Below are 23,282 nucleotides of genomic sequence, written 5' to 3' on the forward strand. Positions count from 1 at the left end.
CAGGCTGCTGTGTAGACAGACCAGTCAGTCTCTCAGCCTTTCTCCCTTTTCCTCTTTCCTAAAGGAAACGTGCAGACAATCTCACAGCTCCTACTCATGGTGTGCTTTTCTTCCTTGCTGTGTCATCTTACCTTTGAACAGCTCCGGGCTGGCCAAAAGCAAAACACAAGGGACTTCAGAAAGCACAAGAAATTATTTTTTCGCGAATGGGAAACCACTAGGGTGAATCTGAACTCTCCTCCCCACTTTCCGGAGAGAATGCATCATTAGGAGCGAGAGCCAGAGCCCCCCTGCACACGCCATTTGCCCCGCTCCGAGCCGAGCCCCTCTCCTTTGGGGTGACACGCGTGGCAGTGGCAGCCGGGCTGCGCCTAAGGAGACCTAAAGCTGTGCTCAGCCTGAAAGGCTGGAGCCGGCAGGCAGCTGCCCCCCTCTCTGTTCGCACAGTCCCAGCAAGCAGGACTGCCAGGAAGCAGCCTAGTAAACAGAAATGCGAGTGAGCACTAGCTCCACGCATGGGAATCGCTTAGCTCTCCTCTGCCTGCCACAGGAAACCTAGGCTGGAGCGAAAGCCTCTCCTTTGTCAGCAGAGGAGGATTCGCGAGGGGGCCCCTTTCTCACCTTCACGTTTTCTGAGATGAGGTGGGGAGGGAGGATGCAGGGAAGGAGGAGCGGGCAACTTCTGAAGTGTAACTCCACGTAATGGCTCAGCACGCCAGGGTTTTGCAAAAGGAGCGCCCCTTCCCCCCTCTCACCTTCTCACAGCGATCCCACCAACCCCACCCAGAGGTGAGGGAAAAGGTTTGTAAGTCTGGGATTCGGAGGGCTCCCAGTAGAGCAGCAGGTGGGAGCTCCCCCCCTTCATGCCGGTGCTCACCTTTCTGGCTCCCCGCTTCGCAAACTCCCTGGCCAGGTGGCGGCCGATGCCTCTGCCCCCGCCGGTGACGAGCACGTTGTCCCCGGACAGGTCTCGGAGCTTGGGCGGCAGCACCATGCACACGGCAGCTTTCACCACCAAATAAACCATCTGCACGGGGAAAAGCAGCAAAGCGCCCAGCCATTTCCAAATCATCCTCGTGTTCCAGGCAAGTCAGGAAGGCAAAATTCTCTTCCAGCCCTTCACAAAACCAAGTTAACAGAGAACCAACACCCTTCATGCACCCCCAGATGGGTGACCAGTCTTCAACCCCCTTCCAAAACTTGAGGGCAAGAGATTCCTGGACTGGAAAAATCCTTCTCTCCCCCTAAAAAAATTGGGGTAGGAGTAAAGTAGTGCAGAAGACCAAGTCACTCCCCTGTTTCTTGATCGGTGTCCTCTGGGATTGTCACATGCAGGTAAAACGGTTTCCTTGCTTTTTAACTGGAAGACAGTTTTTTTTAAATTAAATGAGAGAGAGAGAGAAAAAAAGTAAAATTAAAAGTAACCGTACATCCCTCCGCTTCAAAGACCGACATAAAAATCCAGTATCCAAAGGGAAGGTTTTTATACTTGGAAAAATAAAATAAAGCAGCCTATGTCTCCAAATTTCAGCCTGCAGTGCCTTCCAGGCAGCTCATTTCTATTCTTAGACTCAGGAAATTGCTTAAATAAGACAGAATTGCCAGGACCTTCTTTTTAAGAAAGGCTCTATTCAGGGTAAGGTTGTTGTTTTTGTTTTAATATCTATAAATATCTATAGACGTTCTGTCCTGAGCCGGTTGCAAAGGTTGAGCTGATTACCGCCTCTCTCTGCCCCCTCTCCTGTTTTTTTCACTTGGAGTATCTGTGATCACAGAGCAGGAATTATGCCGTACACTATTTCAGCTCTGGCTCTTACTCAGTTCTCCCTATTGCTCTCTCTGCCTATCACAGCCGCGGCGCTGGGGAGTTTTTATACCCCATTAAGCCTGATTGACAGTTAAAGTGTTGGGGAGATTTCACTACTGTTTCTGTGAGTGGCTGGCTTTGCTCTCCCCTCCCCCAGAGCTATCTGGGAGCCGCTGCACATAAACTCACACATGCAGGCAGGCTGAGGCGTACGCTGGCTCCGGGGCTGCAGGCTGCAAGCTGGGGCTTGCTGCGTGCCACGCTGGGCTTGCTGAGTGCCACCCTGGGCTCGCAGCTGGAACTGGAGCACGCTGTAACCGAGCCAGGCAACCCCTGCCTCCTCCCAGAAGGAAGGTGCTTGAGTCTGACTGGAGCCCGGGAAAAAGCAGTTCCAGGAAGAGTCAGGGTTAAGGCTGAGTTCAAGGGAGCCATCTCTGCCTTAGGGAGATCTGGCAGAGAATTGCTTGCCCAGGATCAGCTGGTGTGGAGGGGAAAACTTCTTTCAGCCCTAGATTGTCAGGCTGAATGCAGTCTAGGCTGATAATCAGCAAAATCTATTACCATTGGACCAATGTTTTTATGGACAACATGACAACTCCTGGATTTTCCCAGCTGGAAGATGCCTGCATTGCTGAAAACAGGGCAATGAAAAAGGCAGGCTCTGAATGAAGGAGGGAGAGTCACTTCCTCACAACAAAGGGTGATTTTTCTTCTCTCCCTTTCCAAGACTTTTTTGTCCAGTTATGAGGGCATAGTTGCAACACAAGGTCTCCATAGTACTTTAAAGTGTGTTGTAACAGGAGAAAGGGCAAAGTGTATTGCAACTAGGTCCCCCAACTTGGTTGGCTGCACTGTTAAGCATTAGGCAGGTAAGTTCTGTTTTCAGCTGTACCGATTAAGCATTGCTGAGGAGGCTCTAACTGCACACTTGAACTGAGGGCTGTTCATGCACAGTTCGTACTTGTGGCAGCAAGCAGAAATAACCTAATACGCAAAGCTTTGAGGATGTCAAAAGATGCTCGAGAGCGTCAAACATCACATTGCTGTCTTCACAGTTGAACTGGAAAGAACTTCGGTTTTATGACTGTATATGTCACTAAGAATGTGACAAAATGAATCCAGTCCCACATGTTAATTCAGGTCTGGATCTATATCCACTATCCTGGGAAGCCATCTAGCGGTGAGAACTGGAATTACTGAAAAATGACATTTGAAAGACACTTTCAAACTTCTTTACATCTATAATTACTAAAGCACTGCTGCAACGGAAGTGTATGAGTCTAAACATCTATAGTCTATAACATAGGTAGCCCAGTTATATTACACAACCAGTAGAATTGAGTTAGGAAACTGAATCCCTTTGAAAATAAATTTAATTTTATGCTTTGGAATGAAACAGATAATTTGAAAACAGGCATAGTTCAAAGTGGCCATACCATAACAGTGTTCAAGGGTTATTTGTTTGCAAAAAGAAGAGCAACTGAGTTCCTGGTGCCACCCACATTTAAAACCTATATCACACGTAGATTTTTTTTAACACAAAATATGAACAATATCTAAATCCTTGCATTTCAGCTCTGTTAAAAGTTCCACAAAAGTTTTCGGAAAAGAGACAATAAAATTTAGAGAGAAGCTTGCAGAGTTCTTACCTTTAAATGCCAGGTTACCTCATATGAAATAAGCTGTATGACTATCACTGCATCATGATAAAGTGTCAGGAGAGAGGTTTTTGGAGAGAAGAAGATGAAGCATTCTAACCGGAAACTGTAAGTCTGTACATATTGTCAGAATCAGGTGGTATTCCCTAACTTAGCTGCCTCTGAAACAACCAGAGCTCAGAGAATTTCCATTGCCGCTTGGCAGCATTTAGCACCTCTGTGTTTTTACAGTAATACCTCTAGAAATGGAGCTAGGGGAGGCACCTGGCATTACAATTTTCCTCTCAGTCCAAAAACTCTGAAGGGGAGAGAGAAATTACACAGAGAGCCTAGTGTCTGGTTTAAACAAGAATGACTCAGTGTCTGGACTGGTAACAAATATAACAACTTTCTGGTATGGAAATAAGGAGCAGTGTTAAAAACGAAAGGATATGAAGTTCATCAAAATAATTTTGAGTTTTTGATTCCTGAGTTTAGTCTCTTTATGCATAAATCATCACAGACTCATTTAAAATAGAAAAGTCAGCAATATTACACAGTTAATTTGTTCAGATTAGAAACAAAATTAATTATTAATTTAAAACATTTGCAGGTCCTTTGAAGCCTGTGGAAATGGAATAATCTTATGACTATTGATTTCATCTATCTGTTTCCAGCTTGAATACTATTCTAAAATGTACTGGAAGTGGTTTTTCTTCATTCATTATGATTTCAGTTTATTGATCCCTGTGCAAAGTTGCTACCAAATTTGGAGTGAGAGTAAAAATAGTTCTAGATGTTTAAAATTTTCCTAAACTGCTCTTCAAATTTCATGAAAGTATGAACTATTTTACTCCTTTACTACTTTACTTTAGATTTACCTTGAAGCAGCGAAAACCAGTAGTTACTACATTGTACAAAAGTACAAAAGCACACTTACAGTAAAACTGAAGTTACTGCATCTTGCCTGTAATGAATATGGTGAAAAATGTAAGTTATTTTAAAATTCACCTAATTCAACCAAAAAGTCAAATAGCTTTAAATTCTACACATACCATATAGAACACTGAGAACAGCTGAGGTTTGTCCCTTTTCATTGCAGTTCCACTCTGAAAAGTGGCAAAAAAGCAGTATTCTGGGATTTCATCTGATTGTTGTATAGTAACCATTGCGCTCTTTTTTGGCAAGATGTCTTTTTCCAGACTGTGACCTTTACAAAACCAACATGTGCTTTTGTTCAAAAAGTTCATCTCTGTTAGTGAAACCCCCTAAACTATAATTCATGTAGGTTTCATTACCCAAACCGCTTTCAGTAAATGTCCATAGGTGCAAACAGACACTTAGTACATACCTTTGTTGATGGCAACAAGGATCTGTCACATCACAGCTGTTGTTCCTAATTATAAGTTAAAAGTTGTCCCAAAGTGAATCCCTTCCATGTTTCTACTCAGAAGTCCTTAACCAGTGCACTGGAGCATTCAATAAGCAGGCCTGTTAATTTTGTAAAATTGCATCAGTTTCTAATGCTATCACTTAGTAGTAGAATTAATTTTGCATTTTGGATAGTTGCACAGTACTGAACTATTTGTCTCCTATACAGACACTCACAACAAAGTATAAATTGCAAAAAAACCCCCCAACAACTTGGTTTAAGCCATATTCATGGCACCTTAAATGATGTTTTATTGCAGTTTGCAGCAAGAGCAAGAAGGTAGCCACATAACACGTCTCAGCGGTAACTCATTCAGTTTTGGGTTCTGCTTGTCTGTTTAAATTTCTGGGTTTCTACTTCTTAACAGAAGTATAAAGGAAGACAGCTTTAATACAGTTCTACAAATATGTTCTGAATTAATAGGTTTAAATTTAGATCATCCCTGAATGGCCCATTACTGGGACCATAGCTTAAAAGATGCATTTATGCTTTTTAAATATTTAACCACAATTGTGCCTAACTGTAATAGTCCAGCTTAAAACTAAACTTGTTGTTCATATTTAGGCTAGCTAATGTAAAGGTAGGTTAGGAAGCCTATAGTAACTGAAACTAGCTTTTGGATTGTAGTTAGTGTAGATTTACTCGTACTCTCAATGAGAGTCATAGAAAAAACAGCAGTGAAAAAGCAACATTTACCTCCAAAACAAGTTGATGCACTCTGCATACACATCACTTGCATAACAAAGGTCCATTTTTGCAAAACAATGTTACATGGATCTATGAAGAGGCTCAGGTAGAAGGTCTGAATGCTCAGACCTTCATGTTGCACCTATATATATTGGCAGAACTCTAAATTTGTTCATAGAGCCTTTGCAGCCAAGTTCCTAGCAAACTTCAAGTCTGTTCATGCAAATGAAGTTGCTAAACTGCAAGAACTTTTGAAAGGAAAAGGAGCTGGAAATTAAAAGCATGCTCAAGGCATGTCTGAAACACATTTGGGCTAACAATTCTGTGTTTTCAACTTAAAAAAACCCACCCAAATATATACAGTACATTGGTAAGCAGATGTGAAAAACTGGGAACACAACAGCACTCTTACACAATGGAAAGTCTGTGTTACTAGGGTGTCAAGTAATACCAGTTTTTTACATCAGTGCGGGGTTCTTGACCATGGACAATCTATCACGATCACAGATTAAAGCTAAACCTCCTTTAAAAAAGGAAAACCTTTTGCCAAGCTGATCTGGTTTTTGTTACATGAAGTACTGCTGTCAGATTTGGATAAATCAAGAGCTAAATTTTTGTGCTTCTTGATTTCATTCTTCCCTTGAGTTCACATTTTCCATTTGAAATGTGTCCCAGTGGTTCTATGATTTCACACTGTCCTTCTATATGCTATTAAGTATTAAGAGTCTGATACTGTTGCCTTGTAAGTGGAGTTTTGCCATGGACTAAGCTCAAAGGGACCAGGTTTCTGTTTAACTTCCAGCCTTGACAGAAAACAGTCTGTGTCCAGCCTTGTGAGAAAAGCTACATTTGGATGTCTTACTGCTTTCCCAGGGTCTCACAACAACTCAGTATCATGAGTAAAGATATAACAAACCTCTTACCGAGCAATTCTAAATGCTAGATGACATCCCTTTCTAGATTCAATCTGTGTAAAAATACTTGTCTTTATAAGCAGAAGTACAGTGTTTTCAAAGTGCATGTAGGTGCTACCTGGAATTCAGACAAAGGGATGCAACATCAAGAATGTGTATTTCTTTCAATTGCTTAGTCATCTTAGTGCATGTTGGATTCTGTCATTTGTACTAACTGCCCTTCTTTTTTCTCACCTATCTTTAATTAGAAGCCAAATCTGTCTCAATCTGTTAGCCTGCTTCTTCATATTGGAAGAGAGAACAGTGAAAAAATACCACATGTAAACAGGAATGGAGTGACTACATTTTGTTAAACTGATTGACTCATCTTATGTTCTCTTCAGTACATTTACCTCACTTCTACACCAGTCAATATTTACCGTTCCTTCTGACTAATTCCTCAGTCCTGACAAAACTTTTAAGACACACAAGGAACCAGGGCAACAGGAGACTTAAGTCCATAAGGCCCTCAAAATTAGAGAAGCTTATTGTTTCAAGAGTCTGAACTGAAATCCTACTAAACCAACGTGATATGGATTTTGACAAAAACAGAACAGCAGGCTAATGCCTGTAATAAGTTTGCACTGGAAGCTTGTAAACTAGCTTAGGAAAAAATCTCTAGATAAAAGGTTCTCTGAATCCTTTCTAACAATGTCTTTTTAAAAGAATTCATTACATGCAGCTATAATTTCTTTTCAGAGCTAGTGGTTCACCAGTACATACAGAGGTGAAATAATTCAAGTCCTCTACCTGTCATAAGCCTCTTCAAACTTGACAATTCTAGAAAGGAAGCCAAAAAGATGGGGAATGTTAGGAAGAGAATGCTGTTGTCAAAGGCAAACTTTTCTGGTTGGAAGGCTAGGATGGATCAGCTTTAGGTATATGAACTGATGTGGGGGAATAAGATCACATTATAAATTAGGATGGGAAAATAAGATCTCTGGAGAGATTCAGTTGAGCTAAGAGAAGGCACAGAGCGATGCTGGGGGTTCTTCATTCAAACAGAACCTACAGCATTTCTGATGATGGTCTGAGCAAGGATAAGATTCAGATTTTTAATAATTTATCTGGATGTTTCTAGATCTTTACCCACTGCTGGCAGAAACTCAATTTGCTTATCCTTGCTGAATTACTGCCATTACCCCTACAAATTGGTATGACCAATCTTTTTGAGGGAAGAGCAGTGCTGGAGGAGGACACTAGGGCAAATGATACATGGGGTAAACAACACAGGGCTTCCAAAGGCCAGCTGATCCTTTAACTCATTTATAGGGACTCCAACCTTTTTTAGAAAAGGTATTTTATCTTTCCTGATATGCACAATGGCACAGGGCAGTGAGATCAGCCGATTCTTTGGAGGAAGAAAGATCTGTTATAACAGTAACACGCGTAAATCCAGGTGTTTCCTAGAAGCTGACCTGTAAAATAATTAACAGAGGTGCTTTTTCAGAACACTCATCCCTGCCCTCCAATTAAACTTTGTCCAACACTATTTGATCAAAAAATAAAAAAAAATCCCCTAAACCAACTGATCCACCTCGAAGTCCAAGAACCCCTTTTCACAGGACTCCTACGTCCCCTCCAATCTCGCATTAGACGCCTCGTTGCTGGTCTGAAAGACTTGATATCATGGGAAAAAACACATGTATATTGGGAGCTTCTAAATGATTTGGCAGAAGGTAACTGGTATTTTGACATCCAGCTTTTAAGAGAGGAAATCTGGATATTCCATGATCTCCTCAGATGATAATATCAGTGGAGTGTTTAAATCCACCACAGAGAGAATTAAACATTAATAAAGAAAAAATGTCTTTGAACTTTCACTTGTCATATTTAAAAGTATGTTTATATGGGGACATTCAGAACTTAAAACCTATTAATTTTAGGATGGATTAGTAAAACTGATTAAACCCCAACCTAGATATTCCTTCTCAGAATATAAAAGTAGCCTTAATTTTTGCTTTATCAGGTTTTTTTTTTTTTTAAATCATTCAAGTTAGTGTATCCCCACATGGGGATAATCTGGATGGAGTAAGAAGTTGGGAGGCGCTCAGTTAAGTGTCCTGCACCCTCACAGTGAAGGAAGAGATCAATTATTCCCCAGTTTAGTCAAATAATTTGAGTCAGTATTGGAAAGTTGCCTACTATGATCACAAATTCCAGGCCTGCTGAGTTAAGCTGAGAGCACCATGGTATAACTTACATGCATTTCATGAGTTTCTTACCCTCAACACCTTTTTATTCATTTAAATTGTAAACCACATAATTCAATCAGTTGTACTTGCTGACTTCCACTGAAGTTAACAATTAGACCTATTCTCTTAAGAAAACAGTCTAGTCACTCTTAGAATCTGGTAGTTTCTCTCTTATGAAGCATGTTGTTTACTCTCACTGCACACAGCTAAATATTTGTTTACTCTATTGACCAATTCCCATTAAAGTTTCTCACTCTTTCCTGTAATGCACATTTTACATAAATGAGATTTTTCTAAGCAGATATATTTCATCTGCTTCTTTTAAGGGTATAAGAAAAACTAGAAAGGACTCACCTTTTTTTAGTCAAGATCCCACTTTCTGAGTGAATACCACTACAGGTTTGTTAGCCAAATGCAGAATCTTATGGCTCATAAAAAGGAGTATTTCTCTTCTATGACCACGATTACAAGCTTTTATAAGGGTTTTAAAATGGAATATCTGGGAGATTAGTGGGGATAAAGAAATATTTGAGAGTGTTCAGGGGATAAGCATAGGTTGTACTGATTATGTCAAGCTGAGCTGATGTTTGTTCACTTTTTACTTTTATCCAACAAGTTTTGTCCAGACAGAAATACATGGAGTTGCACCCGGGCACTCATTCCTTCGCTATCATCACCTCTATTGGTACAAGCATTTGGCTAGTCATATGGTCTAACCACAGCCTAAATTACAACAAAGGATAACTAGAGCTGTCTTGACAAAAAATAGCAAACTATGAAGTTGTAAAGACATCAAAATCCTTTCTTTAGAATGAATCAGAATAGAGGGTTAAGGCCAAAGTTCTCCAAGTCAAGGGAAAGTTTCCTTCTGATATCACTGGACCATTGGCAAGCCCAGAGACCCTGGCTGCACACTCAGGTAGGGAGCTTCCAAATAACTGACAGCTCGGCATGAATCTCTAAAAGCAAAATTCCTTTAGACTTTCTTCAGAATGTCTGTTCTAACTGTTCTGGCCAGCTGTCTGCTTAAGCAGTACAGCAGGGAAAAAAAGATCAGCACTAAGCAAAAAAACCTTAGAATCACACTTCAGACCTGTTCCAAGAGCAGAACCATTACAGTTCCTGACCATGGAGACTGGAGTTCAGCATTGCTAGTCTTCCACGGGTTCGTAAGTAGAAGTCAACTAACTAGTATGCTTGCAAAAAATCACACATAGCTTTTCAGGCCCAAAAAGCAGAATACAATTAAACCAGATAAAAAAGAAGGTTAATTTGCAATTTTGGAATATAAAAAATAATGACACTTCCTGGATGTGAGTCTTCTACGTATTAACATTGACCATGCCAAATAAAGTTGTAATAGCCGGATGTTTGTATGCTTTTAGCATCTGGCAGCCTTATCTGTAGGAGGAGGGTGGAGGAATTTTGGTATGCAAATTACTTCTCTGTGGAGTCAGTCTGGAGGATATATATATATTGACAGATCATATCAACCAGTTCTCTAATAAATTATTCCCACCAAAGAAAAATGGAAACCTTTTATGCTCTGGCTCTAATCGCAGGCATTCTAGTTGCTGCATTACTGGTTTTAACTGCAACTTATCATGATTCCTTCAAGGCAGAGATTCCTCCTGATGTTGACCAGCCATCAAAGCTCCGCTTATATCATTACTTATATACTCTGATGGAAATTCTGGTGAGTTTATTATGCTCTGTGATATTGTGATTTTCAGGAAAGGAAAAACTTGAGCCGAACTATGAAGATATGCATCTAAATACTGCAGCTATGTGTAATAGGAACCACACAGTAACACAGATTTAAAGATAAAGGTCAAAGTTTGATTTGGTATTCTATTACTGTATATAAAAGCAGCCAGTATGAGATGAATTCTTTTAAATACTGAGATACGCATTCTTTTGCCTCATCTGTGATTTGATTGTCTTCTATAATGAAATGATTGGTCCTGTGGATGACAGGAGGGCTGTGGATATCATTTACATGAATAATAACAACCAAACCTTCTGTATTGCAATGTTCTTTGATATATTTAAGGTAATTTCCTAAATTTTGAACTATTTGCAGTAATTTTCTTACCTGTGATTCTGTTCTTATTTCCACAGTGACTAACTACTCTTAGTTAAATATCATAGAATCATGTAGGTTGGAAGGCACCTCCAGAGGTCATCTAATCTAACCCTGGCCAAAGCTGGTTCAGCTAGACCTGTTATCACTTATTATTTAAGTACTTGTAAGCCAGACTCACTGTGCTGTGTGCTTTGCCATCAGAGAAAGAAACAGCTTTTACCCAAAAAGCTTTCAAAGAAGGCAACAGAAGTATGTAAGAGCAGCCTAAGCCCTGTCACGTCTGGCACATAATGCGTCAAAAGAAAGCCTGCAGGAAAATCACAGAGTGGTTTCATTAAATACAGAGTTGTACGGAGATCATCTCAAGTAAAGGTATTCTCTAATCCTCTAGTTATACATAATGAATGTAGTAACTAAGGCCCACATCCTCAAAGGTGACTGAGGGCACTATAATCTATTAAAGATTTATGTGGGTTGCTTGAATTTACATAGCAGCATTCACCAAATCCAGTAATTGTCCCTGGTTCTCCAATGGCTTAGGCCCCACGTACCTTTCTGCACTGTCTGGCATGAAAGAAGAATCTGGTGTCCTTACACATCCCACGCTGCTTTTCATGTTAAGCTATATATAAACCTAATGTAATAATATGACCGTAATATAATAATATGACTGTATGTTATTAAGTTCTCTATGTTTCTATATTTGGATGAAAAGATTCTTTCAGATGATTCTTTTTATGTGCTTTTACAGCTTCTAAGTGGCTGTTATGCAATAGTACATACTCTATCTTCATTAACAATATGCTCCAGAAATTTCAGCTTCCTTTTTCTGGATAGTTTTAAAGATGCATTTCACTATTTGCTATGCATTGAATCCACTCAATATCCAATTTTCTTTTGAAAACCTTTAGACATCTGCTGGTACTTTTGGTGAATTTCTAGGTTTATGTTTATGCTCACAGAAGTAGTCCTCATAGAGAGGACTTCACAGGTTTCTTATAAACTGCATGATGCTTTGTGCATTGCACGTGTGCAATGAACATATCCTGCTCATTCTGATGAATGCTGCTCTTCTTGTGCCAGTGATGTATCTGTTTGTACTGTATGTGGCAGTAAAGAACTCTTTTTTCTGCAATACAGGACAGTCTTTTCCTCTTTTCTTCCACCTTACTTGCAATGTGTCTTAGAAAAGCTTCATCAACAGTTAAATGTGCACCTTCTACAGCACAAGTGTCATACATACAATGCTCCTGCTACATCTGTCCACATCCTCTGTCATAAAGAAATCAATGACAATCCCAGATGGAAGAGAGAAAGCCTTCTAGCTCACATCCTAGCTTTTGTTTTAATCTATTCATACAGATCTGCATTTAGACTAACTGTGCATATTGCACTGTGATATAAAGCTTTGATGATAATTATTTCAGCTGGCAAAGCATAACACTTCAAAGTGACTGACAGAAAGACTGTCTAATGTAGTTGTAAAGTCCAGGAAGCTCCAATTGAGTGTCTCTTGCTAGTTGGTATGTGATTTCACAATTTTTTTTTTAAAGTAAAAATCTGGTCCCGATATGATCTTCCACATAAAAAGCCAGTTTGTGCCAGAATTTAGGTGTTCCAGCAAATAGTTTTTCAAAGACCCTATTTCACAGGAACAGGTATGCTCACATGCTGATCTGGTCCTCTTTTTCTTACACATATACACATTTTAGAACCTGGCTTACATAATATGTTTCACATACTAACACTGACCACATCTGTCCAGGAATAGTCATACCTTTTATTTTTTGAGTGTATTGTTATTGGTTCTGAAGTATTTTGTAATTATTGATCAAGAAGTTTTTCAACAGAATACATACCAAATTCCCCATCCTCCCTCATGACAGTGTTTTCCCTGAATTTGAAGATGCCTCTGTGACATCAGGAGCTCCTGAGATAAGGAAAGGAAAGAGGATATTTAGATAGAATGCTCTGATACTAAGTTTATCATATATATTACTATCTGTCATCTGAATGCTCTGTAAAATCTCGAATATTAAAAGTACAGATGAGATTAAATAAACACAGTATGGCAGTTCTGCCAACTTCAACCATTCCAAAATCATAACTCTGACAAAAAGACTGTCTTAAGAGTCATGAGAGTTTTTGAAAATTGATGTTTGGGGAAGGTTACATTGACCCTGTGGTTTCTGCCATGATTGCTTTGGGTCTTATATTCATTTTCCCCTTCACCAGGGTACCTAAAAATGTGCATTTTCAAATGTAAGGCAAGAAATGTATCTATCCATTTGTCTCTAGGAATTGGGACTTAAAACACCCTGAGCATGGCTGGCAGTTGTGGCAGAGTTATTAAAAAACTCCAGATCATCTCTGGGTTCCCATCTTTGTTTCTAGATGATCTTCACTCTCTTCCACGGCTCATGGTTGTTTCTTTTATTACTCCTTGCCCAACTGTTTGCTGCAGTCTGGTCTAGATTATTAGGAAGAAAGAATCTGTGTTGTTTGAGAAAGGCCTTGGTGAGGAACTGGGTGTTGCAACATGCTTGAATGATGTGAATTTGGCTTCATATGTACGTGATAGCTGGGATCATGCACCTAAGAAAGTTCTGCCTCTTTGTCTTTCTCTGGCATTCTTTCACAGCAAAATTAATATTTAAGGCCAATATTTGAATTGTCTCTGAGACAGACAGGGCAGATCTAAATTAAAGGCCAGATACACAAGACTGGAAAGAACAATTTACAAAAGCATAGCTGGCCATTAATTTATAAGGCTTTGATACAGTAGTATACACGGAGACTTCTGTTGCTCATAAGAGAACAATACAATTTGCAAATTGCTTGTGATGATTATCATTCTGATTCCAGAAGAATGAATTATAATAGTTCATAGGGGCAATTAAGTCACCATTTAATGGGAAGGGAAATATTGTCCCTAGAAGGAAATGCATCCGTTCCAACATGTGTTCAAAATAAAGGAGGATTCCAGTGTGATCTTCAGGCTATTTTAATCATCAGCAGTTGACTGGCCTTGGATAAGAAAATGTTTTGACACATTTAACAAACCTCCCCTGTCTTCAGAATATTTGCTTTCCCTGGTCAGATGTAAGAAACTGACTGCAGAGGCATTTCATTAATACCTGTGAGATCTTGATAAAGGCAACAGTTTCACTGATGGAGAAGGAGATAAGACTCAGAACCATTTTCATCAGTCCTTCATTTAGGCCAGCAGCCCTTTGTAGGCACTAATGATTTTCTTAAAGCTTGTTCTCACTGACCCTGTGGCATAGAGATGACCCAAGACCAGTAAGTTACCGAATCTTGCACACAAACTGGGATGAGTCTTTTTCTCCCAGTATATTAAACACTCTCATGCTAGGGACTTTTTCATCTCACCTAACCTTAAATACTTTAGCTGAGGCATTTGAAGTACACAACCTCCCTTTAGATGAACAGACATCTCCAGGGCATGATTTCACACACCTGAAATTGGAACCATCCTCAAGAAATGCCTTTCTCTTCACTGATTAGAAAAGGAGCCTCAGGCCTCATGACTCCTAACTTCCATACCTAAGTAAATGCCTGATGTTACTTGTGGCAAATCCAGATGACAGAAATTAGAAGGTATTTACATAATACATTTCATAGAACAAGTATTACAACATTCTTCCAGAAACAATGGTACCTCAGATCATGAAGATGTACATTTTCACTTTCATAACTGAAATAACAAAGCCACTGAAGTTATGTGGGGTAATCCTATAAGGCAGCAAATAACCAACACAATTATCTTAAATATCATATAGAAAAAGGTAGCTTATGGTCTTTATAGAGTGGGAAGGCTTGAATTCCCTAAGCTATTTCTCATTTTTCTTGTTATATCTATCTAGGCAAAGAACTTAGAAAGTCTGGGTATCTTTGAGGAGCACATACTTATAAGGTTGGTTGTTGATGGACTGCCAGCATTCAGGGATTCAGAGCTCTTCATAAAGGATCTGCATTTTGATGAGGTGCCAGTGAGGATTTACCTCCCAAGAGTACCATCTGCAAGCAAACGGAGAGGAGTCATCTTCTTCCATGGAGGATGTGGGATGTTTGGAAGCATCAGTAAGGAACTGAAAGAGAAAATATGATTATTTAGGATTGTTAACTATAGATCTTTAAAAACTCTCCTGACCCTAAGAAGTGACTGAAGATTAGTTTGAGAGATAGAAAGCACTTAATGTTTATTTTTACTTTTTAAACTCTCTAATCTGCCCTTATTTAGTGTCTAAATTATTTTTATAGGATATGGCACTCTTTATGGCATATATATTCCTTACAGTAAGGGGTGCTACTAAAGAAATAAATTATTTTTTTGTCTGAAAAACTGACAGAAGTTATTAAAACCTGCATTCCTCCCTTTGATCTCTAACTGCAGCATGTCTACTGGGACTTCTATAAACAGTGCTCGTGGCAATTCAAGTGGCCTATAGCAGCCATTTTAAAACATGTGTCCATAATGCATGTACTTTAGTTATGTTGTCTTTTTTTTTTTCCAGTTTATTAGAGAAAGTAGATAATTACAAACATGTAATTAAAAAAGTTCTAAAAGATACTGTTTCTACAGGCAGCAGACATGCACACATATTAAATGGCATTAAAATTCTGTAATTCAAAGAACACATTGAGCAAATCTTCTAAATGCAGCAATTTCAGAATTAAGGTTGAAGGAAAACTCAATATATCTTTAAATACATTAAAAGAGGCATATTTCTGCCCACAACCTTACCATGAAATGATTATATAATTAGACAATTTACTATAACACAATTTGGATGCCTTAGATTTCTGCCTGAATTAGCCACACAGAAATATATTGATTTCACAGGGGGCATACCAGCTGCACCCTTCATTCTTCAGAAAATAGTCAAATCTCTGCTTCAAATACAAAATTTATTTAGACTCAGCTATAGTACTACACTTAGCATTTCCACAGCAAAATGCTATGACATGCCTAAGTCAGTCTTAGACTCACGGTTACTTAAAATAATCTTTTACAAAGATCTCAAGCTATTTTAACCCTTACAACCACTCTAAGCAATTGTGCGTAATAATCATAGAAAAGTTGGGGTTGGAACGGACCTTAAAGATCATCTAGTTCCAACCACCTTGCCACAGGCAGGGACACCTTCCACTAGATCAGGTTCTTCAAAGCCCCGTTCAACCTGACTTTCAACACTTCCAGTGATGGGGCATCCTGTCCTGGGCAACCTGTTCCTGTGTCTCACCACCCTCACAGTAAAAAATGTCTTCCTTATATCCAATCTAATTCTACCCTCTTTCAGTTTAAAATCATTGCCCCTTGCCTAATAGTAATAATCAGAATAAGAATAGTTTCTTATTTTCCTTACATATCAACAATCTCTCTAGATGTATGAACTTTACAGTGTGTCCTGATGATCAAAAGTCTAGATTATTTTTATCCTAGAGAAAACTTGGGTAGCTCACTAAATAGGCAAGGGGCCCACACTCAGTCATGGCAATATGTCATAAAAAAATAAGGGACGATATTGCTTCAAGTATTCTAAGACATTAATTACATTAACAACATTTGTTCTTCAGGAAGTCACGAAAGAATATGCCGGTACATAGCCAGAACATCTGATTCAGTGGTTGTGTCTGTTGGGTAAGTGAGCTCCACCCAGTGTTACACCCAGAATTAGATAGTTCCGCTGCTTTCCCCCCTTACGTCCCCCCCCACCCCTCTGAACAATGCCCATTCTGTCCTTACATCTCTTTGGATATAAGAAAAGAAACTGAGCTCTAGTGTTGTCTACCCCTAGGTTGTTGATATGTGTGAGCAAGCACGTGCCATGAAATGACAATGAGAAATACCTGATACGGGTTTATAAAGTTACTAAAGTAATATGTATGGCAACTATTTTCAGAAAAACAAAGGGATTTGTTCATTTTACATCATTACCACCACCACAAAAATCATTGCCTTTGTTTGATAATAAGGAATTGTAAGATGGTTTCCCCATTTCAGGTTTTAATACTTAGGGGGCTTTGGGGATGATTTTAAAGAGTAAATAACAAGTCTAAAATTTAATATATTTTTTTAAAACTGCATGGACCACTGCTTTCTTTTAAAGATGTTTTGTTTATGGAAAATAGCTGATGGTATGAAGAAACTTTAGTTTCCAACAAAGTCTCCCATGAAAAAATTAATTTCTAAAGGATTTTATTAAGTTGGGAGGAATTGGTTTTGAGAGTGAATTGCATATTTCCTATCTTGTCTGGGTAAGTCACGATGCGTTCAAAGTGAGTCTGAAATAAGATATTGATATCCTTTTATTCTCTGGTTATTAGGATGTTTACTTTATGAATCCATTGAATTAATTTCACAGAATGGTGAAAAAACTGAAAAGCAGAAGCAGTGTGCCTCAGCAAACAGTGACGGGTTAAGGGAGAATGCCTGCACTGTTACCTTTGTAGTATTTATTTTTTCCTTATTAAACTTAATCTTCTCCAGAAAGCCCTAAGACCATTCTGAATACAGAGAATAAAGAACCATGGCTGTTAAAAATGTAGTCTCAAAGCAGTCTTCTATGTCACTGGAATCAAATTACACCACTAACTTGACTGGGTATCTGACTGTTATGCCTGCCTTGCTTTTCATCATATGAAAGTAAGTCGTTAGTTAAGAAATAAACAAAGAGATTGTTACTTTAACATCACTCCTCTGTAATTCACTTGTTCCAATTAATAAAAGAAATAAAAGAATTGCCTACAGGAAGCTATTTTGTCACCACATACATTTACTCTATGGTGTTTTATAATATATATATATATTTTTTTTTAATATTAAAATGTAATAATAATATACAACACTGTACTAGTATATAATAATACAATAATCAGTGTCCCCAGTGTAAAAAGCTGAGGAGCCAGAACTTGGTTGGGTCTTGTGGGTAAGCAGGATTGACTCATATATACATGCAAGGTCAGTCCAAGTGAGAGGATTGCAACTTCATGGCCAGCATGAACTTTGATCCCAGGCAGGTGCACTCGGAGCAGGAATTGCGTAAATGTGTGGCTTTGTATAATGTGGGTGATGGGACCGCCCTACTCAAGCCCTCATGCTCTTAAATTATGCTGGAATAAACCTCAGTGATCAATGGTCTCTGTATTTTGAGAGAAATGGGAGGGGAAGCTGTTCTGGTTTGCTTCAGCATGCAAAACTTTAAATAAGTAATACTGGTTTTGGTGAGTTTTTGCAAATGCATGGGATGCATTTAAGATGACACATTCAAGCAATTTCCAGAGAGCTACATTGGTAATAATGGCTGTCTTTTGTACATTTCAGGTATCATTTATCTCCTGAGCATAAGTATCCAGCCCAAACTTTGGACTGTCTCACTGCCACCGTACACTTTTTGAAGACTGCAGAAAACTACGGGGTGGATCCTGATCGGATTATTGTTTGTGGGGATAGTGTAGGGGGCACTTACACTGCTAGTGTTTGCCAAGAACTGGTAAATAGAAGAGATATCCCAAAGATACGTGCCCAGGTACTGATCTACCCATTTCTCCAAGCACTGAACTTTAATCTGCCATCTTACCAGAAAAATGCTTTCACTGCCTTCTTGTCCCAGGAACGTACAGTCCTTTTTATTCTAAAGTACTTGAATAAGGATTGCTCTATGAAGGGAGCTATTCTGGCAGGTTCTCATGTTCCCGAGAGTATTAATTTGAAATACAAGAAATGGATAAATCCAGATCTTATCCCAGAGATATTTAAACTGGGCTATAAGCCACCGTTACCCACTTCATTTTCACCCCAAGTCCATGAAGCAACAAAAGAACTGTTTGAGACAAGATTTTCCCCACTGTTAGCAGAAGATGCTGTTTTTTGCTGCCTACCTGATACTTGTATAATTACCTGTGAGCATGATGTGCTCAGAGATGAGGGATTTTTGTACAAGAAACGGTTAGAGGACAACAACGTAAAAGTGACCTGGCACCACATGGAAGAAGGCTTCCACTGTGCACTGGGATTTTTTGGTTATGGTATTTTCTCTTTTCCATCATCAAGTAAAATGGTGAACCACATTGTAAACTTTATAAAAGCCTATTAAATTTTTTCTTCAATACAGTGAACTGGTATGCAGATAGAATGTGTTTCAATTAACTATTTATTAGCTATTTGTACATTAGTATCTAGGCAAGAAATAATAAGTCAAGATTAGCATTGTCTGCTGAATTTTGATTCTCAGTTGCTATTTCTTGGGAATATGATGTATTTTTTGTCTTATTTTATTATCATTATTAATTATATTTATTATTTACTATAACATTATTTATTATATTTATCATATTTATTATTTATTATACCATTAATTGGTATGCTTGTTTTGCTGTTCTCTTCTTACGTTGTAAGAATTTTTTTTCTCTTCTTCTGTCAAAGAATAAAAACTCACCATAGCAAAACACTTTGAAGCATGCAATATGAGTAACCAGCACCGTGCATATGCATATCCACATAATACACACAAAATCAGCATTACAGCACAGTTAAAATGTCCCCCTGGTGCCTGTGGAGATTGAAGATACTTCCAGTACTTCTGAGATGAGTAGTAATCATCATCATCAGACTATGTCTATAGGCAACCAGCAGCTTTGGACTTGGTTGTAAAATCTGAAGGAGGGAATTGGGTGTACTTACAAATCTGATTTTAAAGGGAAATGGCTGCCACGGAAGGGAGGTACAGAATGTCAGCTGTATGAGGTGGCTACTGTAAGTATCTGAGAGATGCAGTGAAGGAGAATCACACAAACAAAACCGAATGTTCTCTAAATTATATTCCACAAAGTTCCTTTCTGAGAAGCATCTGGCTGTATTCACGGAAGACAGAGACAGAGTGGGTTTTGCCTTTTTGTCATCAGATAAATAATCAATTTGTTTACTTGGAATTCAGGGAGAAAGTGTGTAAACAGCATGGAAGCCACCAAAATAATTTCTGCAAATATCCAAAACATGAAGAAAAAAAAAAATAATCTCAGCTCAACTTTACATCGCTTATTAGGACAGATCCACCTTTGCTAAACACAGATGGCAAGGTAATTGCCATTGCATGTCAGAATAGCTGGCCACACAATGCCTAGGAATTGTAAAATGTTTCATCATCGTTATGCAACTACCTTGTACTTGTAACACCTATGCACACGCAAGTGTGGAAAGAGGTTAGTACTTATCTTCCTTCTCTGTCAGCCAAACTGTGAGTAGGAAGAAAATGGTGGGTTAAACTCTTCACTTGTCACCACTTTAATTAACTATGGCGACAAGTTAGCAGTTACAAATCTCTGGAGCAACAAGCTGTTACTCGTGAATCCTTGTGCTCCAGTCCCTCTCAGCAAAATGAAATTATGTTTCTTCACGCTCTGTTGACACAACAGATACTTTGTTTCATGTTTCTTATTGCAGTTATTAGCAATTTACTCTTCAAGCAAAGACAGTCTTCCAGGAGTAAACTTGATAAAGTTCCAAATGTTCCATTGTTTGAGGATTATAGGATTTGCCTCGGTTATGCAACCCGATGTGAAATTGGGGATTCATTTTGGTTTCTGATCTCAAGATGAAGGTTGGCTTACTGGCTTACATGTGGTAGCTGAAGCTAGGCCAGCAGGTTGGTATCTGCTGTAAAAGCTATGCAAAAAGCTGTACGTTTGAGCAATTAATCCATGTCTGTTCTGCCACGGCTGTACAGTTAATCTGTACATGAGCAAACTGGCTTAAAGTTAGATTGAGTATGACTTCATGAACTTCAGTCAAACCTGTGAGAGTCATCGGGCTTACCTTTATTTAAGATCATTTTAATTCATGTATCACTCTTCTTTGCATCTTATATACCAGGCTTGTTCTTTTGATGATTCTTTGCAGGTACAGAGATGGTTTGAAGTGCCAGAACTAAGGATGTCCATACAATTCCACTTTGTGTGTTTTAAGTTATGAGGTGATCACATACGATCTCATACTATTTTACACACATACACACATCATTCAGTGCAGCATGTATTATACTCCTTATCAGTTCAGCAATCCAATACTTGCTTTCTTTCCATCACTCAGTGTCTGGATTTATACCTCACTCATGGGCCAATGTCAAACTCTACACTGATCTACTCCTGAGATTCTTCCATGGTCCTTCATCTGTAGGTCTTAATTTACTACAAATATAAATAAATTTATCTTTATAATAAGCAGAATTATAAGATCTCTTGAACACATGCATTGTAGTCTGTATTGAGGGTTATAACCATAGTAGTGCAGATGGATCAGTAGAGAATAGCAAGTGCTGAGAAAAATTATTCCTTTTTTAGCAGTGACTTTCTAAAATCTAGAAAGTCACAAGATCTAATTGTCTCCACTGAACTTCCTGTCCTCTAATTTATTTTAATTAATTATAGATCTGCTATGTGTCTTGCATTGCTAAGCTTGAATGTTTGTTCATTTGAAGACATTCTATAGTTTCTAAAGTGTGCAATCAGTTTTCGAGTACTTAAAACACAATGACAAACTTGCAGTGCACCTACAGAATTATGGACACCGATGCCTTTCCACAAAGAATTATGCATACAGAGAAATACACATGAATACAAGTGTGCACACACAAGTGACCACACAAAATAAGCCATTAACACACGCTTACAGCTCATAGCAGCAGAGTACACTGGCAAGGACCTGGCTGGGCTTAGGTGGGTTTTCCAGTTCAGACTTGAAGCACCAGATGGCTCTCACGCTCCGCAGAACTCAAAAGCAGCTTCTTGGGTCAAGCAGCACCTTCTCTCGGGAACGTTTCCCAGTATGCCAGTACAGGCACCCACTCACACTTGGTGCGTCTGAGTCTAAGCAGGTGAGTACCTAGTTCCCACCTAATCAGCACCATGATTCAGAGACAGGCAGAGAGTTCTTGGGATGGCCTGAAGACTACTTTGCAACTGTCTCTGCCTCCCCTAGCATGTGCAGCTACATGACAGAGAAAAAGCTCAAGGATGCCAGCCCAGTATTGACAAGAGTTCAGGCACTGACATATACTTCTTCGCTGGAAGTTAATAGTAAAAGGAGTGCCTGGGGTAGGAGAAAACGAGATTTTGGCGTCAGGGACCGATTCCTCTGGTCTATCCTACAGAAGCAAGAGGTTAAGTTTAAAAAATCAAAAGCTGGAGAAAGCATACATTTCAAAGATTATTTAGGGAATGTGTCTCCATTCTGGGACTCAAGCAAGCTTTTAAATTGTTGAGTTTATGCTTATAAAACAGTATTACTCTGTGTACCTGCAATTCCCAAATGAAAAAAACAGTTTATTACTTCAGGAACCAACTAGTTTGTTTCTTCTACAGCTGATACCAGATTCCAGCACACCCAGTCTTTCTGTGGAGCCTCTGGGGTTGGCGGAGGTGCTGTGATGTCTGCACCTAGTTAACATGCCCAAAAGAGTCCAAGACCTACCAGCTGTTGGTAAACTGGCTACCACAAGGACTGGCACCAAAAAGATTTAGAAAACAGATGAACAATAGGTGGTGAGAACCTTAGTACAAAGGATCTGTCACAAGTGTCAGAAGACTTCTTAGATCCCCAAAAGGGCCAAATCTGATAAGTATACTTAGACCACACTTAACTCATTGGAACAGCACGGTTTACCAAAAGCTGGTTACTTTCACTATCAAAAGCTAAAGGGAGCTGCAGCCATGTGTTGTATTACAGGATTTCCTAATGATCTTGTCTGAGTATAAGAAAGGTGAACCCTATACACACCTCAGTCCTGATGAGCTTGAATTCACCACTTCCATTTGCCAAGAGAGTGTCCCAATCACCAGATAACATGGCTTTTGCCAACGTCCCTCATCTAGCTGGGCGATTGTATCAAGTGCCACAAGGAAGAACAAACAAAAAGGAACCTGATTTTATACTTTGCATGTAAACAACCTTCTGGCAAGGGAGGGAGAGAGAACAGAGACATTGAGAAATTAAAGTCTGCAAGGGGTTGTTGGATACAATGAAGAAATTATTTCGGCAGAGGGAGCAGAACACAGAAACAGCTTCTTAGAGAGCATAGCACCAGACTCGAAAATGGAGTTCCTTCCTGTTTATTCTAACAATTAACAAACAGTTTCTAAAGTCAGGAATCAAGGCTGAAGTCTTCTTTCCTATGCAGGTCATGGATTGTGCATCCTAAAGCTCTGGGGTTCTCTGCATTTAAGTTCCATTTTAATATGCATCTCAAGGTCAGCTTATCCCTTGCATTCTTCTTTTTTTTAAAGGAAAAATTTTAGACATTCATTTTACCCATTGTGCTATTTTTCAGAGTGATAATCTGTTGCCTGCATGGTTTGAGCAGACTGGTAAAAAGACACTGTTCCCAAAGGTGACATTATATGAGCTGAAAAAGCTTTGCTTTACAATTTTTTTGTTTCAGGTTAAATCTTACCACTAATGAAATTAT

At 39.1% G+C, this 23,282-nt stretch overlaps 2 protein-coding genes across 4 annotated transcripts in view; one reads left to right on the plus strand and one right to left on the minus strand.

Moving 5' to 3' along the window:
• DHRS3 (dehydrogenase/reductase 3) overlaps window positions 1–14,906 on the minus strand; it is a 44,293-nt gene extending 29,387 nt beyond the window's left edge. The window contains exons 1-4 of one of the 3 annotated variants that reach the window (XM_074892943.1): window positions 14,728–14,899; window positions 12,657–12,727; window positions 4,796–4,935; window positions 878–1,360 (exon numbers count right to left, since the gene is read on the minus strand). In XM_074892943.1, the coding sequence (XP_074749044.1) occupies window positions 878–1,072 (195 nt within the window). In that variant the 5' untranslated portion in view covers window positions 1,073–1,360; window positions 4,796–4,935; window positions 12,657–12,727; window positions 14,728–14,899. Of the gene's footprint in view, window positions 1–877; window positions 1,822–4,795; window positions 4,936–12,656; window positions 12,728–14,727 lie in introns of those variants that run through there. The other 2 variants (XM_074892945.1, XM_074892944.1) reach the window with 2 other exon arrangements.
• LOC141953917 (arylacetamide deacetylase-like 4) lies at window positions 10,240–18,917 on the plus strand. The gene is made up of 4 exons (XM_074892864.1): window positions 10,240–10,407; window positions 14,685–14,901; window positions 16,399–16,462; window positions 18,146–18,917. The coding sequence occupies exons 1-4, from the start codon at window positions 10,240–10,242 to the stop codon at window positions 18,915–18,917; spliced, it is 1,221 nt and encodes a 406-aa protein (XP_074748965.1).
• The last annotated feature ends 4,365 nt before the right edge of the window (window positions 18,918–23,282 follow it).

This window comes from Strix uralensis, chromosome 23 (assembly GCF_047716275.1).
Source record: "Strix uralensis isolate ZFMK-TIS-50842 chromosome 23, bStrUra1, whole genome shotgun sequence".
NCBI lineage: Eukaryota > Metazoa > Chordata > Aves > Strigiformes > Strigidae > Strix > Strix uralensis.

What these genes read in the sequence shown, in the direction of transcription:
- LOC141953917 (XM_074892864.1), top strand. Translation starts at nt 10,240, where the DNA reads ATGGAAACCTTTTATGCTCTGGCTCTAATCGCAGGCATTCTAGTTGCT. An exon ending in ATACTCTGATGGAAATTCTG is followed by an intron (nt 10,408 to 14,684) that starts GTGAGTTTATTA and finishes ATATCTATCTAG; the next exon opens with GCAAAGAACTTAGAAAGTCT. An exon ending in TCAGTGGTTGTGTCTGTTGG is followed by an intron (nt 16,463 to 18,145) that starts GTAAGTGAGCTC and finishes TGTACATTTCAG; the next exon opens with GTATCATTTATCTCCTGAGC.